At 32.0% G+C, this 16,432-nt stretch overlaps 1 protein-coding gene across 4 annotated transcripts in view; it reads left to right on the forward strand.

The window, feature by feature from the left end:
- GSK3B (glycogen synthase kinase 3 beta) overlaps positions 1-16,432 on the forward strand; it is a 172,961-nt gene that overhangs the window by 8,805 nt on the left and 147,724 nt on the right. For 2 of the 4 annotated variants that reach the window (XM_016158803.2, XM_016158804.2), the window contains exon 2: positions 14,944-14,994. The exons of the other annotated variants lie outside the window; for them this stretch is intronic. In XM_016158803.2, coding sequence (XP_016014289.1) covers positions 14,944-14,994 — 51 coding nt within the window. The remainder of the gene's footprint in view (positions 1-14,943; positions 14,995-16,432) is intronic. 4 annotated transcript variants of the gene reach the window in all.

The following is a 16,432-nucleotide window of genomic DNA, read 5'->3' on the forward strand; positions in this document are numbered from 1 at the left end:
GTTAGATTTCTAAGGAACGTTAACCTATCTTTTAAAAATGTGACTGCTCTACTTTCCCTTATTCCTTAAAATCAGTTATTTTAAATTAATTAGCCACTTCCATCATGACTTGTATTAAAGTTATTTGAGTCAAATCACTACTAGATTTTTGAATTTGTAGAGGCAGAACTTGAATAATTGGAGGTATTGGAGTTATGCTTGGAATCAGACTGACGGTATTACTGATGCATTTGCTGTCCCATTGGAATTTCAGAGCTTCCACAGTATACACATTATTATTTAAACTCTGAAGGGAAGGGGATGCTTTGAGTTGGTAGGCTTTTAATATTAATATTTAATTATATGTATATATCATATTTACATAATATTTAATAATCACCATAACATTATTTAGATGCTGTATGATAAGACAACTACATGGTTATTTACATATTTTCCTTTAAGAAATGGAATATACTCATTCAAAATTTAAAAGATATTTAGTGACATCTTTCTCCTGCTCCTACTCTGTAACTATCAGTTCCATCTCCTGGAGACAGTCAACATAACTATTTCTTACGTATCCTTCCATAGATATTCTGAATTTTTACCAGTTATTTCTATTGTGAAATTATATTTTGTGCATATATACATAAATTAACACTACCTTTAGAATAAGAATGTTAGAATTAAAACAATTTAAATCAGTTAATATAGAAAATTTCTATTGTTTTTATCACTAAATCTAAATGTTTTAGATTACTAAATCCTTATTTTTCTGAATGTGAGTTAGATGGGGAGTAAGAGCGAAGATGAGAGAATGCTTCTCTTGGCAATAAGAGGTAAAATGCTCATAGTCATAACCAATGAACACTTAGTAGCACATTAAAAATATTTCTCACTGTGTCTTTGAAAATGATCTATAGTATCAAGTAGAGAAATCTGTGTTCTTGCTAGAAATAGTTATTTCATGGTAAAGAAAAAGACAAAGGGTAATTTGCTTTTTCTTCTAACTTTCCATTTTCTAACCTCTTAGATGAAAAAAACCTGTTCTCTTGAGAGATCAGAGGTGCAGAGTGCATCAATGTTAATGAAGCCTGTGGCTTTTTAACTCTTTAAGAGCACATGGTTTCATTCTGCTTGTAAACCAAACATTCCTTAGTCATTTTTTAAAATATATATATATTTATTTTTATAAAGTAATACATTCATATTACTTAAATCAAATAGTGCAAAAACTCTTATTTTGGAAGCTAATCTTCTGTCCCCCATTTTTATTTCTCAGAGGCAGCCTTAACTATGACAGCTGTTTCCTCTAGTTTTTGTCATATTTTAATTAGTATACTCTTTGTCTGTTTCTTAAAATTATTTTTATATTTTTTTATTGTCTTCTCACTATGGTAGATGCTATTTATTGGCATCTTCTCCTTTTTGCTATCATGCTAATATAATTATGCCACTATTTTTAGTTAAATTGTTATTTACTTAAATTATAATTTAAACAATTAATACTAAGTATCTAGATAATAAGCATTATTCCTAGCAGAACCAGGTGGTGTACAATGATCACATTTCCTTTTAAAAACAGCTTTATTGAGATATAATTCACATACTGTAAAATTCATCCATTTAAAGTTGGTAGTTCAGTGGTTTTTAGTATATTCATGGTCATGCAACCATTACAGTTTAATTTTAGAACATTTTTTATTACTCCCAAAAGAAACCTGGTATCCATTAGCAGTCATTCCCCATATTCCCCTTTCCAGGCTCTAGTAACCACTATTTTATTCTCTTTGTGTATTTGCTTATTCTCTATATTTCCTAGTACTGGAATCATATAATGTGGCCTTTTGTGACTGGCTCTTTTTTTTTTTTTTTTACTTATTATAACATCTTCTAGGTTCATTGATAGTATAGCATTTATCAGTACTTCCTTTTTTTATTGTGGAATTATATTTCATTGTATGGAAATGATAATGTTTGTTTATCCATCTATCAGTTGATGGACATTTGGATTGCTATCTGCTCTTTGGCTAGTGTGAAATGCTACTATGAACAATTGTGAACAAGTTTTTATGTGGACATTATTTTATGTCTTTTGGGCCTAAGAGTGGAATGCTAGATTGTATGGTAATTTTGGTCAATATTTTAAGGAACTCCAAAATTGTTTCCAAAGTGGCAATCATGTTTTCTTTACTTTTTATTTTTAAAAAATACTTTATTGCCATTTTTTTTCTTGCCTTGCTTGCAATTATCATAATCTTGTTTGTTTCCTCAAATTTTACCAAGTATTCCCTAGATCCTGCCCCACCCTCTGTTCTTTTCCTAGAGTGTCCTTTTTCCTAGAGTCCTCATTCTGCTAGGTTCTGGCCTGGTTGTTCTCCAGAGCTCGCTGTACAGCTGTCATCCTCTGGTTTCCTTCATTGCTCTCTAGTGCCTACTCTCCTATTTCTTGGATCCCGTGTCTTTGTATCACTGAGTAGTTCTTATCTAACATTACCTCATGACATCAGCCAGCATTAACTGCTTGGTAAATGTATCTGGAAAAGTTGTTAGTTGGTTGTTTTTCTCCACATTTGCTCCAAAGGGTAGTTAAGAAGCTGACACACTTTTTTGGCAGATATCTCACCTTTTCAGTATGTAAACACTGAGGTGTAGCTGTTTGAGAGGGTTACTCTGTATTGTAATGATCAAGTGATTATCATGCCAACATAAAGCAACGATATGAATCAAGTATAGAATTCTGAACAATACTAATATGAAGCAATTGTTTAAACCCAAACTAGTCAATAGAAATATATATTGCAAGCCACAAATGTGAGACATATATGTAATTTAAAATTTCCCAGGAGTCACATTAAAAAGAATAAAAAGACAGAGGTGAACTTAATATATTTTATTTAACCCAGTGTATCCAAAATATTTTAACATGTAATCAAATATAAACTTTACTAATGAGATTTTTTTTTTTTGTATGAAATCTTCACAACCTAGTGAATATTTTACATTTATATAGCATATCCTGATTTGGAATAGTCACATTTTCAGTGCTCGGTAGCCACATATAGCTAGTGGTTATTGTATTGGACAGTGCAGGTTTAAAATATTATCTAGGAATTAATGTATAATATTGTTGTCAGTCTGTTTAATCATATAGTCTATGTACAGGTGTATGTGGTTTAAAAACACTTCATTTGTTTCATTGCTCTATTTTGTTTTTAGTCACATCTTCAGTTTATTTTGAAATTTTATACCACAGTAAAGGAGGTTGAGACATTTATGTTCTTTAGAAAGGTGCTTGCTATAGAAAGTAATGACTCTTCTCCTATATTTTAGCACAACTGTTAAAAAATGTATATTGAAATTCTTAATGGTATGCTTGTTACATGTCATGGTCGTGATTGTCCTGGTCCTGATGGAATTTTATTAGTCTAAATATTCTTTGTCATACATTCTCCCCCCTTGCTGTTTCAAAGACCTACCTCGCTTTCAGAGTTTCAGATGCCACTCCCACCACTTAGTCTTCCATCGCTTACTCCAAGGCATGAAATTCACTTGGATGTAACTCTTGTAGCACTCTTCTGTTCTCCTGGTACATGCTAGTTGACTTATTTTGTCTCTCCCTAGAGGATTATAAATTCCAGTATGGCAAAAAAAAAAAAAAAGTATTTTACTCACCTTTGCACTTTTTTGCAATGTGGAACACAGTGCTTTCTATATTGCGTCGCTTAATACTTGTTTGAATTGAAATCAGTTTGTCAGGGTAGTTACATGAATACTGTACATGGTGGTTACATGAGGTAGAGTTTCCAGGTAACCAAACTATCACTGATGTTTCTAAGAACACTTAAGTTTTGATATAGGAAATTATAAAGTTAAACCGGGTTTTTGTTTAAATATGAAGGAGCAATAATAGGAAAGGATAATTAAACTGACTAGCTGACACATGCCCCCTCTTACGCATTGCACAGTTGAACTCCATGTTCCAGAAGGGAAGGTTTCAGAGAATACTCGGTGAATGAAAGTGTTTTTTGAGTAAGATTTGATATATGCTTAAGTATGTATAGCTTTATATCTATGTTTTGACATTATAAGGCCGGAACCAGAACCACCTTGTTTTTAATCAGGTATAGTGAGTGAGTGAGCTTAGACAAGTTATTAACTTTATAGCTTCAGTTTCATTATTTGGAAGTGATGATAATAATACTTAACCTTACTAGGTGATTGTAAAGTTTAAAGAAGTTAATTATGCATTTAAGGTCCTTGGCACATTGTCTGGCATACAATAATTTTAGCTGCTGTTATTAGTAGTAATAAAACTAATAAAGGCTTTGGTAGAGATTGTTACCTCTCTGTAACCTGTCGTAGTTTTTTTTTTTTTTTTTTTTTTTAAATGAGCGTGTGTAGGGGGGTCATAAGGAAAGCCTTGAAATCTTTTTGATAAAATTTATTTGAGGAGAAAATCATCACCAGTTGCTATTTTCAAAAATCGAGATAAAATTGACTTATGACATTATATTAGAGTTATACAACATAATAGTTCGATGTTTGTATATGCTACAAAGTAATACATCTGCCACCATACAAAGTTACAATTTTTCCCCCTCTGATAGGAACTTTCAAGATTTATTCTCTTCCCAACTTTCAAATATGCACTATAATATTATTGACGATAATTGCCGTGCTGCCAGTTACATCCCCATGACTTATTTATTTTATATGTTGAAGTTTGTATCTCCTGACCCCAGTCACTCATTTCATCCAACCCCTATTCCCCTGGCAACTATCGGTCTGTTCTCTGTATCTGTGAGTTTTATTTGTTTGTTTTGGTTTTTATATTCCACATATAAGTAAAATCATATGGTATGTGTTTTTCTCCAACTTATTCCACTTAGCATAATGCTCTCAAAGTCCATCCATGTTGCTGCAAATGACAAGATTTCATTCTTTTTTATGGCTGAATGATAATTCCATTGTGTACTTATACCACACTTTCTTTATTCATTCATCCATTAGCGGACAGTTAGGTTGTGTCCATTTCTTGGCTGTTATAAATAGTGCTGCAGTGAACATAGGGGTGCATATATTTTTTTGAATTAGTGCTTTCCTCAAATAAATACCCAGAAATGGAATTGCTGGATCATATGGTAGTCTGTTTTTAATTTTTTGGGAAACTTCATACTGTTTTGCCTAGTGGCTGCACAAATTTACATTCCCATCAACAATGCATGAGGGTTCCCTTTTCTCCACACCCCCTCCAACACTTGTTAATTTCTTATCTTTTTTGATAGTAGCCATTCTAACAATTGTGAGGTGATATTTCATTGTGGGTTTGATTTGCATTTCCATCTAACTAGTGATGTTGAGAATCTTTTTTATTTGTGTGTTGCCCATCTGTATGTCTTTTTTGGAAAAATGTCTATTTGGATCCTCTGCCCATTAAAAAAATTTTTTTAAAACTAATAAATTGCCTGAGTTCTTTATATATTTTAGAAATTAACCCCTTATTGGATATATAATTTGCAAATATTTTCTCCCATTCAGTAGGTTATCTTTATATTGTTGATGGTTTCCTTTGCTGGGCAGAAGCTTTTTAATTTGATGTTTTTGATGTCCATTTGTTTATTTTTGCTATTGTTTCCTTTCCTTTTGGAGGCAGATCCAAAAATTTATCACCAAGAGTGATGTCAAGGAGCTTACCACTTATGTTTCTTCTAGGAGTTTTATGATTTCAGGTCTTACATTCCCCAAATGCCTTTTAAAAAGTAGTGGAAATTCCATGTTGAATATATTTCATAGGGTATTAAGAAAGTTAAAATTCCTACTAGGGATGTGGTACTTTTTCAGTGAATACTAGTTGTAATCAGCAGATGTTAGCCTTGTACCATAAAGTTGTTATTTGTTTTTAATATGAGATATGTATTTTAAATAGATCTGATGTCTGTGTAGTCAATCTTTGTAGACTGAATATTTTTCTTCTGAAAACTATTTTTAGGTAAGTCTCTTTGCAGTAGCAGTTTGGTTTACCATTACTTATTAAATGTTTAACTGTGATGGGCACACCAGATTGGTATGGAATGTGAAGATCGCCCCACCCCCACCTCTCCACCCCCCAACTTGGATCTCTACAGTTTTGTTCAGTAGGGTTAAAGGGTCTGAGGTGCCCTCTGAAAATCTGGAGAATTATTTAGAACCATTGAAAACCACTATGGCTTTTAACTGTGAATTGAGTTAAGCAGATTACTGTATTATTTCCCCTTCAGTTTTTCCTCCTCAATTTTGAGGACGTGGGGGCATAAGCTTCTTTCCTTCTCTGAAAATTTTCTTTTCCCTTCTTTTTAATTTCCTGCTTTGAAATAACCAAGATCCTTGGGACTTCTAAGAACATCAAACAGTTTTCACAGCGTGAGACAGAGTGATTTTCATTGGAAACCTTTGCTTATAAAAGTAAAATACCCTTTGTCCTTGCCAGGACATTTTTTAAAGAGTAGCTAGCAGCACCTCACTGCTTTGTCACAAACTAAGGTGAGGGAGGGGAAGAATGAGTCACAGGTTTCTTCTTTCTCCTTTTCTGCTTTTCCCTTCCTCGTTCCACTTATAGGTACTGAACTTGGCTTCTAGTAGAATGAGGGTTTATTACTATTATTATTTTATTTTTTTAGGGAACCTGGTGTTCCCAAACAGGTGGTGAATATTATCTTTATTCATTAGATGGACATTTGGGTTCTTCCCACCTTTTTCTTGTTTTGAATAGTGCTGCTGCGAATATTTGTGTACTAGTTTTTGCTTGAACACTTGTCCGTTTTCTTGAGTATTTACCAAGGAATGGAATTGTTTGCTGATCATGGTAACTTTTATATTTAATTTAATGAAACAATTTTCCACAGTGGTTGCACCATTTTATACTCTCATCAGCCATGTATGCGGGTTCCAGTTTTCCATGTCTTCTCCGACACTTATCTTACATTTTTTTGGTAATAGCCATCCTGGTTGGTGTGAACTGGTATCTATCTCATTGTGATTTGGACTTTCTTTTCCCTAATGACTGGTGATGTTGAGCATCTTTTCATTTGTATATCATCTTTGGAGAAACATCTTTTCAAGTCCTTTGCTTATTTTTAAATTGGATTTTTTGTCTTTTTGTTGTTGAGTTGTAAGGATTCTTTATATTTTGAATGCTAGGTTCTTATCAGATATATGATAGAAAATACATCGTCCCATTCTGTGGGTTGTCTTTTGAGTCTCTTGATAGTGTTCTTTAATGAACAAAGGTTTTAAATTTTTACAAAGTTGAATGTACTTTCTTTTTTTTCTCCTTGTACTCTTGGTGTCATCTGAAAAAGCATTCTCAACTCCAAAGTCATGAAGATTTACCCAGAAGTTTTTTTCTAAGATTTTATGGTCTTCTTATATTTAGGTCTCTGATCAAATTTGAGTTACTTTTTGTATATGGTGTAAGCGGTAAGGGTTCAGTTATCCAAGTTCCACTTGTCAAAGAGCCTGTTCTTTTCTCATTGAATGGTTTTGACACCCTTGTCGATAATCAGTTTGACCATAGATACTTGGATTTATTTGTGGACTCTCAATTCTATTCCATTGATCTATATTTTTATCTTTATGCCAGTAGTATATTATACTGTCTGGATTGTTGTAGCTTTGTAGTAAGTTTTGAGTTGGAACGTTTAAGTAGTCCTACTTAATCTTTTTTAATGATATATTTATTATTATTATTCAGAATCCTTTGCCATCCATACAAATTTTAGGATCCTCTTTTCTATTCCTGAAAAAATGGACTTTGGGGTTTTGGTAGGAATTGTGTTGAATCTATACATTGCTTTGGGTAATATTCACATTTTAATAATATTGTCTTCTGATCCATGAACATAGAATGTTTTTCCATCTTTTTAAGTCTATTTAATTTCCTGTAGTAATGTTATGTTGTTTTCAAGTCTTATACCTCCTTGGTTAAATTTATTCCTAAAAAATCAAAAATTTTTAATGCTGCTGGAAACTGAATTGTTTCTTAACAGATTTTTTTATCGCTAGTGTTTAAAAATACACAGCTGATTTTCGTGTATTCTGTAACTGCTGAATTTGTTGCATGGTTATTTCAATGAGAAAATATACCACGAGTTCATATCAATGTTTCCAAAGCCAAGTGTTGGGTTTAGGATTTCCCCATCAGCTTTTTAAACTTTATATTATAGTTTTCTTTTATGCTGAAATGTTGAGAGTACCGAATTACTTGCTTTATTACATATATATGCATATATTAATATTGTTATTTTGAGATTGCAAAAAATGGTTGCTGAAAACAATTTACTAATTTTTGCAATTAATATAAATTCTGGGGATTTACAATCAAATTACTGTTTTAAAATCATTAAAAATGATTTCTCTGTGAGGTTAAGCCACTCATTTGACATATAGTTATATGTATGTGTTCATTTTGCTGTTAATTTTTGCCAATCTATTTTTTATTTGATTTGATTTTGTTTTATAATTATGTAAAATATTTACATGATTGTGAAAACCAAAACTACGATATGAGGTATAATCAGAAAAGTCTTTTCTCCTCTCCCTCTCTCATAGGTAACCATTTTTATTAGGGTTTGGTTATTTAAAGAAATACATGTATGTGTATTTATATTTCTCCTTAGATAAAACTTACACTTTGTTTTCACCTTGTGTTTTTTTATTTAACGAAAATCCTGGAAATCACTCATAGTATATGGAGCTCTTCTTCATTGCTTTTAATACTTAAATGGCACTGATGTTTTTATTCAAGCAATTCTATAGTGATGGACATAGAGGTATTACATAGGGAAATTTTTGATGGGACCAAGTGCCTGGTTCTCTGGCACTTTAAGTATTTTATTTCTCATTTTTATCATAAAGATGTTATTTTACTACAGATAATCAAACAGTATAGTATATACACAATAAAAAGTGTGAAGTTTCCTCTGATTCCCATTTACCCACTTTTTCTCTGTACCTATCTCCAGAAATTACTACAGTAGGTTAGTTCAAGACATTTTTCTAGGCGAGTACATCATTTATATATACTACTATAATTTTTTTTTAAACAAAATTGAGAGCATATCATGAATATTCTGCAACTTGGTTTTTAAATGAAATATCAGTTGGATAATGAAAAAAGATCTTGAGCATAAATAAGACTTAAAAGTGATTTTGAGACTTTTTTTCCTTCTGATTAATACTAGGTAATTTATATATGTGTGTGTATAACTTTCTAAATTTTCTATATCAAAATTACCGCCCTAAAATCCAGAAAGTAGTGTGCGTAGCTGTGTTCCTCTTTACTTTCCTTTTAGATTCGAACTTATATTTGGAAAGAACTTGAAAACAATTTTATTGTTGTAATATATTGAGGCTTAATAGTAAAAAAGTAAATCCAGATAAAGTCAGGGTACCTATTAACAACCAGAGTTCAATGTGTAAGCTCCATAAAAACAGGACAGAACCTTGGCTATATTTTTCACCACTGGGCCCCTAGCACCTAGGACAGCGTCTGGTTCCCTATTTTTACCACTCTATTTTTGTTTTATTTTTTTACATATAATTTATAAACGGATCATGCTATACCAACTTCTGTTCTTTTTTTGTACTTGTTAATTGGACATTTTCCTTGTCAATATCTTATTCTTTTAAATGAATGTATTAATGGAAATACTATGCGTTATGTAATTAAGTAGTTTATAGACTTTAATTTGAATCCTTTTCCCCCCTTAGACTTTGGCACTAGGTTTTTGTTTTTAAAATATTAGTAGAAGATAATAATTTGGGGGTTATAATGGAATTAATGCATATTACTCTTTTTAAAGTGTATTACATAAGCAAACATGTTTATATAGAATGGCAGTATATGTAATGTGCACTAATGAAATCTAATATATGCATATTCTGACTGTGGATATTGGAGTAATTCACTTTACAATATTTTGACAAGGAATCTATATAAGGAGAAATAAAAATAGTCAATATATGAGAGTGTTCAGTTTAGTATAAATGACAAAACACAAAAATAATATGATATCAAAACACCCTTGCCTCCCTAGTCACACTGACAAGAGTTTGGAAATATAATACTTAGTTGGTGACAGGGTTTTGTAAGATGTGTTACCGAAGGAAAATAAATTTGTATATTCTTTCCGGAGGGCAGTTTGGGAGAGTTTAAGTTCTACATCTGGGACTTTAAGGAAAAAAAAAATAAGGATATGCTTACAAATTTATATGTACATGAATGTCTATGAAAGTTTTAATCCTGGGCCTAATAACAAAAATACCACTTAAATAATGCTTCTACCATGTTATACATTACATTTATTTAATCTTTTCAATAATTCTATGTTTATGCAATAGGATTAAAAATGATGATGTGAAAGAATATTTAACATGGAAATAAATTCATAAGAATGATTGAAAACAGCACATTGCAAAGGCATATGTGCAGTGTGATTGCATTGACTGCAGCAATATATAGAAAGAAAACTATTCCTCCAAATATTTATACTTGTAATCCAGTTATACTTATAACCCTATTCAAATATGTTTTATTCTTTTTACTACATTTTCTAGTTTTTCTACAGTGAACATATATTGTCTAACAAGAAACCTGAGTTATTTTTTAAATGTTCTTTGATTTGAAAAAGGATTTATTTCAGGATTCTCGAACAGTAAATTCCCTAAGCACCTTCAATTCGAGTTCCATTAGTAACAATTTAAATCTAAAAGTAACTTGTGGTGAACACATAAAATAAGGATTAAAATGAAGCATAGTCTTTGATTTGTGCTAATTTGGTGGTGTTTCTGGGTAATAAAAATGGAAAAAGAATAGAAAGTTAAATTTAAGTATTTCAAAATGGAAGCATGACAATGGCAAAACAACAAAATCTTTGGTGTTAATTTTGTTGTTGCTGGCAATGAAGATTTATCACAAAGGAAGGAAAGAAGGGAGGAAGGAATGAGAAAGAAAAAAACAAGAGAAAAAAGGACTTGGTATATTTTCATAGTATTATGATCAGGTATTTTCTCTTTTTCAATATGAATTTGGTAACTCTTATGATTATTGTTTTATGTTCTTAAGAATTAGCTTCCCTCAGATCATCTTTCTTGCTCCTACCCTTTTCAAGAATTGAGAAAATTAGTTCATCAGGTTGCTGCTTATGAATCTGCTCTGTGTAGGACTAGAACTTGTGCTAGTTTTATGTAATTTCATTTTTAAGACCTTCTTAAAATGTTTTTCTCAGTGAGACCTTCTTTGACTCTTTATCTTAAAAAATTGCAGCTGCTGCCCCCCCCGCCCCTGCACTTGCCATTTCCCCTTTCTGCATTTTAAGAAACATTTATTACTTTGTAATATATGCTTGCTTTATTTCTGCCCTTCCTACCTCTCTCCCTTTAAGATATAAACTCCAGCGAGTGTAGGGATTTTTGTTTCTTTAATTCACTGTATATTCCTAGAACTCAAAACAATATGTAACACTTAATGGGATTTCATTGAATATGTTTGAATAATCAGTAGTGGGCACTCAGTATTTGTGGGATGATTGAATGTTCTATTTGGTTGATGGAGGTGAAATTTAAGCGTTTATAGATTATAGTTCCCTAGTTTTTTTGTAGTATGGCAGTTTCACAATAGGTCTAGTAACAAAATTAAATTTATATGCAAGTTGGAATATCGGAATTTATTTCTGCATAATCACAGACCATGGATTTATTTAATTATTAATTTAATTTTTATGTTATTGCCATTGACTATTGCTAAATGAACACAAAAAAGACTAAGTTAAGTAGGAGGAAAACCTTTTATCTTGCTCTGATACTTCTGGCCTTTTTGATTCTGTTGAGAGAGCTGGACTAAGGAGTAAGAGCTCTCCTGTTTTCTCTCTAACTTTTAAGATTCATCCCAGGGGCTTTGTATTTTTAGGTGTATTTCTCAGGAATTGTCAGGAAGTGAGTTGGATGAAACCTGCTGTACGATTGCTTTTTTAAAATTAAAACTGTCGTCGAGTGTTAATTAGCACCACAGCTTTGTGTGAAGGCTTTTAGACTTGAGTGATAATGGAACTCATTTATTAGAGTGTTAGGTCTCCACATTTTTTCATCCAATACTTACTGCCAACTGTATGCTAAGCACTAGATACCTGAGGATACAAAAATCAAGTAGGACAGATTCAGCCATAAAGAGATGGTAAAAAATGTTTCACAGTGCTTCTCCTAGGCTTGGATTTCCTAAAAGGCAGGAGAATTTATTTCCTTGAATATTTTGGGGTTTGATTTAATTTAAATTGAACGAGAATGAGCCATTAACTATTGAGAAGATGTAGAATCACAGCATAATTTTAATATCAATTTCCCATTGAGCTTGAGTTTGTATGTATATGTCTTTTTGAAGAAATTAGCATTTATTGAATATTATATCTTATACTCTTCACATGTTGTATTCTTTTAACACAGTCCTTATAACAATCTTGAGAGGTAAGAATTATGAGTATTTCATAAATAAGAAACTTAGGTTTTAGAGAGGTTAAGTAATTTGCTTAAGGTTCATAGCTTATCTTGGATTTTAAACCTGGTTTATTGAAGCTGAAGTCCATAAACTTTTTATGAAATTTCCAAAGGAAGCTGTTATTATTATTTGTTTTTAATTTGATTGTAGATAATGTTAAATAACAAGATATACAAAATTTGAAAGTTGTCTTGTAATTTTTTTTCCCCTATAATTGAATCTCTGCCTTTGAGCCCAAGTATTCCAAAATAAAAATACTTTTTTTTCTTATTAAAAAAGTAAAATATGTTCATTATGGAAAGAAATACAAGATTGGTGAAGAGAAAAGAAAAAGCAAGATAGCCGGGGTGGGGAAATATTCCTATTGTTTTACTTAACCAAAAATAGTTAACCTTTTGGCGTACAGGTGGTATTTAACAATATGGTTTGCGTTCCAAAGTTTGTGAGACCTGGAGTCAAATCTGGGTCTCCACTATCTAAGGGTTTTGTGAGTTGAGGTTTCCATGGTTTAGGGGCAAATTACTTACATACCTAAAATTCCTGGTACATTCTAGTTCTTTGCACACAGATGTATTATCTTTTACTGAAACAAATCATCAAAAATTATAACTGCCTTTTTTTAACCTAATATATCAAAGATATCTTTCCATATACATTTTAAATCACCAAGTAATAACTAATCCTCACAATGGGATGCTATAATGTATTCAACCATCTCCTTGTTAGTAGACATTTGTTTTTAGTTTTCACTCTTGCAGTTATAAATAATGCTTCAATGAATATTCTTGTAGCAGGCTTTTGCATATGTTTTTATCCCATCAGGATAGAGTTGGATATTGAGGAGTATGTACACTTTTAAGATTTCTGATCCATGTCTTTGGATGCCTTCTAGAGAAGTTGTAACTATTTATATTCTTAACAATAATTTATATAGCAGCTTTGAATACTAATAAATTTGAGGATTACTTTTCAACACGCATATTGGCTCCTATGTAGTATACTACTTTCCCATTAGTTTTCATGTCCTCATTCCTATTTTAGAGGATATTTGTCTTTTCCTTAATGATAGGAAAGAGCTCTTCATATGTGAATACTATGAACCCATTGTTGTATGTTGCAAGTATTTTCCCCCAACTTGTCAATTTTTTTGTGTGTAAATTTGCTTATGTTTATTTTTGGATGTGTGGAAGTTTAAAGCATTTATGTCAAAATACATGTTGGTCAGTCTCCTTGCTTTAGAGTCATGCTTTGAGAAGCTTGCCCCTGCTCAAACTATATAAATTGGCAATTCTTGGACTTTTTGGTCTCTGGACCTCTTTGTACTCTTAAAAACTATTGAGGACCCTGAAGAGTTTTTTTTTTTTTTTTCATGTGGGTTACATCTGTACACATTTGCCACATTAGAAATTAAAACTGAGAAATTTATAAATATTTATTACCTTATTAAAAACAATAAATCCTTTATATGTTAACATAATGTTTTAATGAAAAATAATTATACTTTCCCAAATAAAAAATTATTGAGAAATTTTACGTTTTTGCACATCTTTTTGATTTAATAGAAGAAGATAAGCAGAGTTCTCATATCTGCCTCTGCGTTTAAGCTCTTGTGATAGCTATCACAGATGTGTTGCCTTTGGAAAACTCTATTGTATACTCCAGAGAATGAGAATAAAAAAGCAAATGTTATTATGCAGATATTTTTGGTCTCTGGGTTCTCTAAAAGGGTCCAGAGATCTAGACTACACTTTGAGAACTGCTAATATAAGTATTCACTTACATTTTCCTCTTGTATTTTTATGACAATTTAAATCTGGAATGAATTTGAGTGTAACTTTTCAAATATCCCATCACCATTATTCGCCATCATCTTTTTTTGAAAGATCCATTTTCATATAAATCATTGACTAGGATGACACTGTACAACTATTTACCTTTTTACAAGGTGAGCTTAACTATTTGTTGAAAGTAGTAGTTTTAGCAAACTTTGCTTAATGTTGTATCTCTTTTTGGTATGTTCTCTTAGATTCCTGATGCATTCCCTCATCCCCAATTTCCAGTTTCACAATATATTGTCCTAAAAACAAACATTTTTCATTCATGTCAATTGTGGCATTTTGCTTTAAAAATAGTTTCCTCACCAGTTATGAAAGTGATGTATGATCATTGTAGGAAATTTAAAATGGACATACAAACATAAACAAGAAAAGAATATTATGCCACTTTGAATATGCAGAGCACTGCTGAAATGCTGTTATTGCTGTACAGTGATGAAGGTTACTTTAGTATTGAAAAATGCTGGCAAGTTGAACTACACTTAAATACCTACCTACTCCATTGTTAATAAATTGTATGTCTTTTGAGGTGTTAGTTAGCTTCTTGGAGTCCCTCTCTCACCAGACTTATGTTTATTACTCTTTATGTGTTCCTAGGTGCATTGGATAAAAAGAACAAGACACGGTGTCCTGTCACTAAGTTTGCAGGTTAATGAAGAAATGTACATGTTATGTGATAAGTATTATAGCCATAAACAATTATGAATATTCTGAGATAGCCTGAACAAGATATTGTTTAGAGATGATGAGGGAGAAAAGAGAAAGGAGAGGATTTGAAAAGATTAAGATTTTATAATATTCCTAGGTCAAAAGAAGGAAAGAGTCAAGAATTACTCCTGGCTATTTTGTTGAAAGATGGAGAGGATAATGTTTACTAAAATAGGGACTATACCCCACTCCTAAGAAAATAAAACTCTCTGTACATCTACACTTTTCAAGGCGCTATTCTTTAGCTTTCCAAGATCAGTTCAGTCGTGGCTATGTTGAGTTTGAAGTGCCTGGAGCTATTCAGGTGGAAATATGTGGGAAGCATTGGAAAGCTGCTAGGAAAGTTACGTGGGCTACAGAGTTAGAGGTTGTAGCATAAGTGGCGGGATGCAGGTTAAGATCACCTTTTGAGAACTTTTAACAGAATGGAAGAATGCCAGGGACCCTCCAGCATTTGAGGGACAGTTAGAGGGAAATGGTCCAACAAAAAGTAGTAAGAAGAGAAAACAGGGAAAACACAAGAGTGGTGGTTTAGAAGGTAACTGACCAGAATTTAAAAGAGGAGGAGGGTAGGGGAGAAAGGATCTGAAATGTTAAATCCTGCTTAAAAGGATAAATAAGACCTGCAGATTGCTTATTCGATTTAGGAATTAGGAGGTATTGATAACTTTAGCAAAAAACAACTTAATTGGGAAGCTGGGTACAGAGTTATTGTAAAGAGGATAGAGATGAGGAAGTGAAAATAATGAGTATTGTCTATTCTTTGAAGAGCCTGCCTGTTAAGCTGGGGGAGTGCAAGTTAGAAGTGGACAAAAACAAGGATTTGAGAATGTTTATATTTTAAAGAAGAAGAAGAGAAGAGAGAGTAAGATTGGACTGAGAGATCGGGAAATATTTTGAACTTTCTAGAGAAATGATTTAAAACTTTTTGTTTGTACTTTTTGTATAAACAAAATATATTTTCGATTATGCTTAATATAATTTTGATACCATTTTATGATACAATAAGCCCTCACTTAATATCATTGATAGGTTCTGAGACTTTAAGCAAAATAACATGTAACAAAACTAATTTCACCATAGGCTAACTGATATAAAATGAGAGTTAAGTTCCTGTGGCGAAAGGATGATGTTAGTGGAGGGCCTATATACTTGAGTTGTCATAAATATCAGTTACTGTTTTGCTGAAGGATGAAGAAACGGTTGCATTCTAAAATATAACAGTTTAAGGCTATTTAATGTAATCTTATAGTAGCTTTTTAATAGTCAGTTTCGACTTTGCCTTGTGTGTGAACATGTTTTTGCCTTGTGTGTGAACGTGTTTCCCTTCCCCATCTCTGCAGTGCATTAGTGTGGTTGCTCCTAGCAGTAATACCAC

This window comes from Rousettus aegyptiacus, unplaced genomic scaffold (assembly GCF_014176215.1).
Source record: "Rousettus aegyptiacus isolate mRouAeg1 unplaced genomic scaffold, mRouAeg1.p scaffold_m13_p_4, whole genome shotgun sequence".
Lineage (NCBI taxonomy): Eukaryota > Metazoa > Chordata > Mammalia > Chiroptera > Pteropodidae > Rousettus > Rousettus aegyptiacus.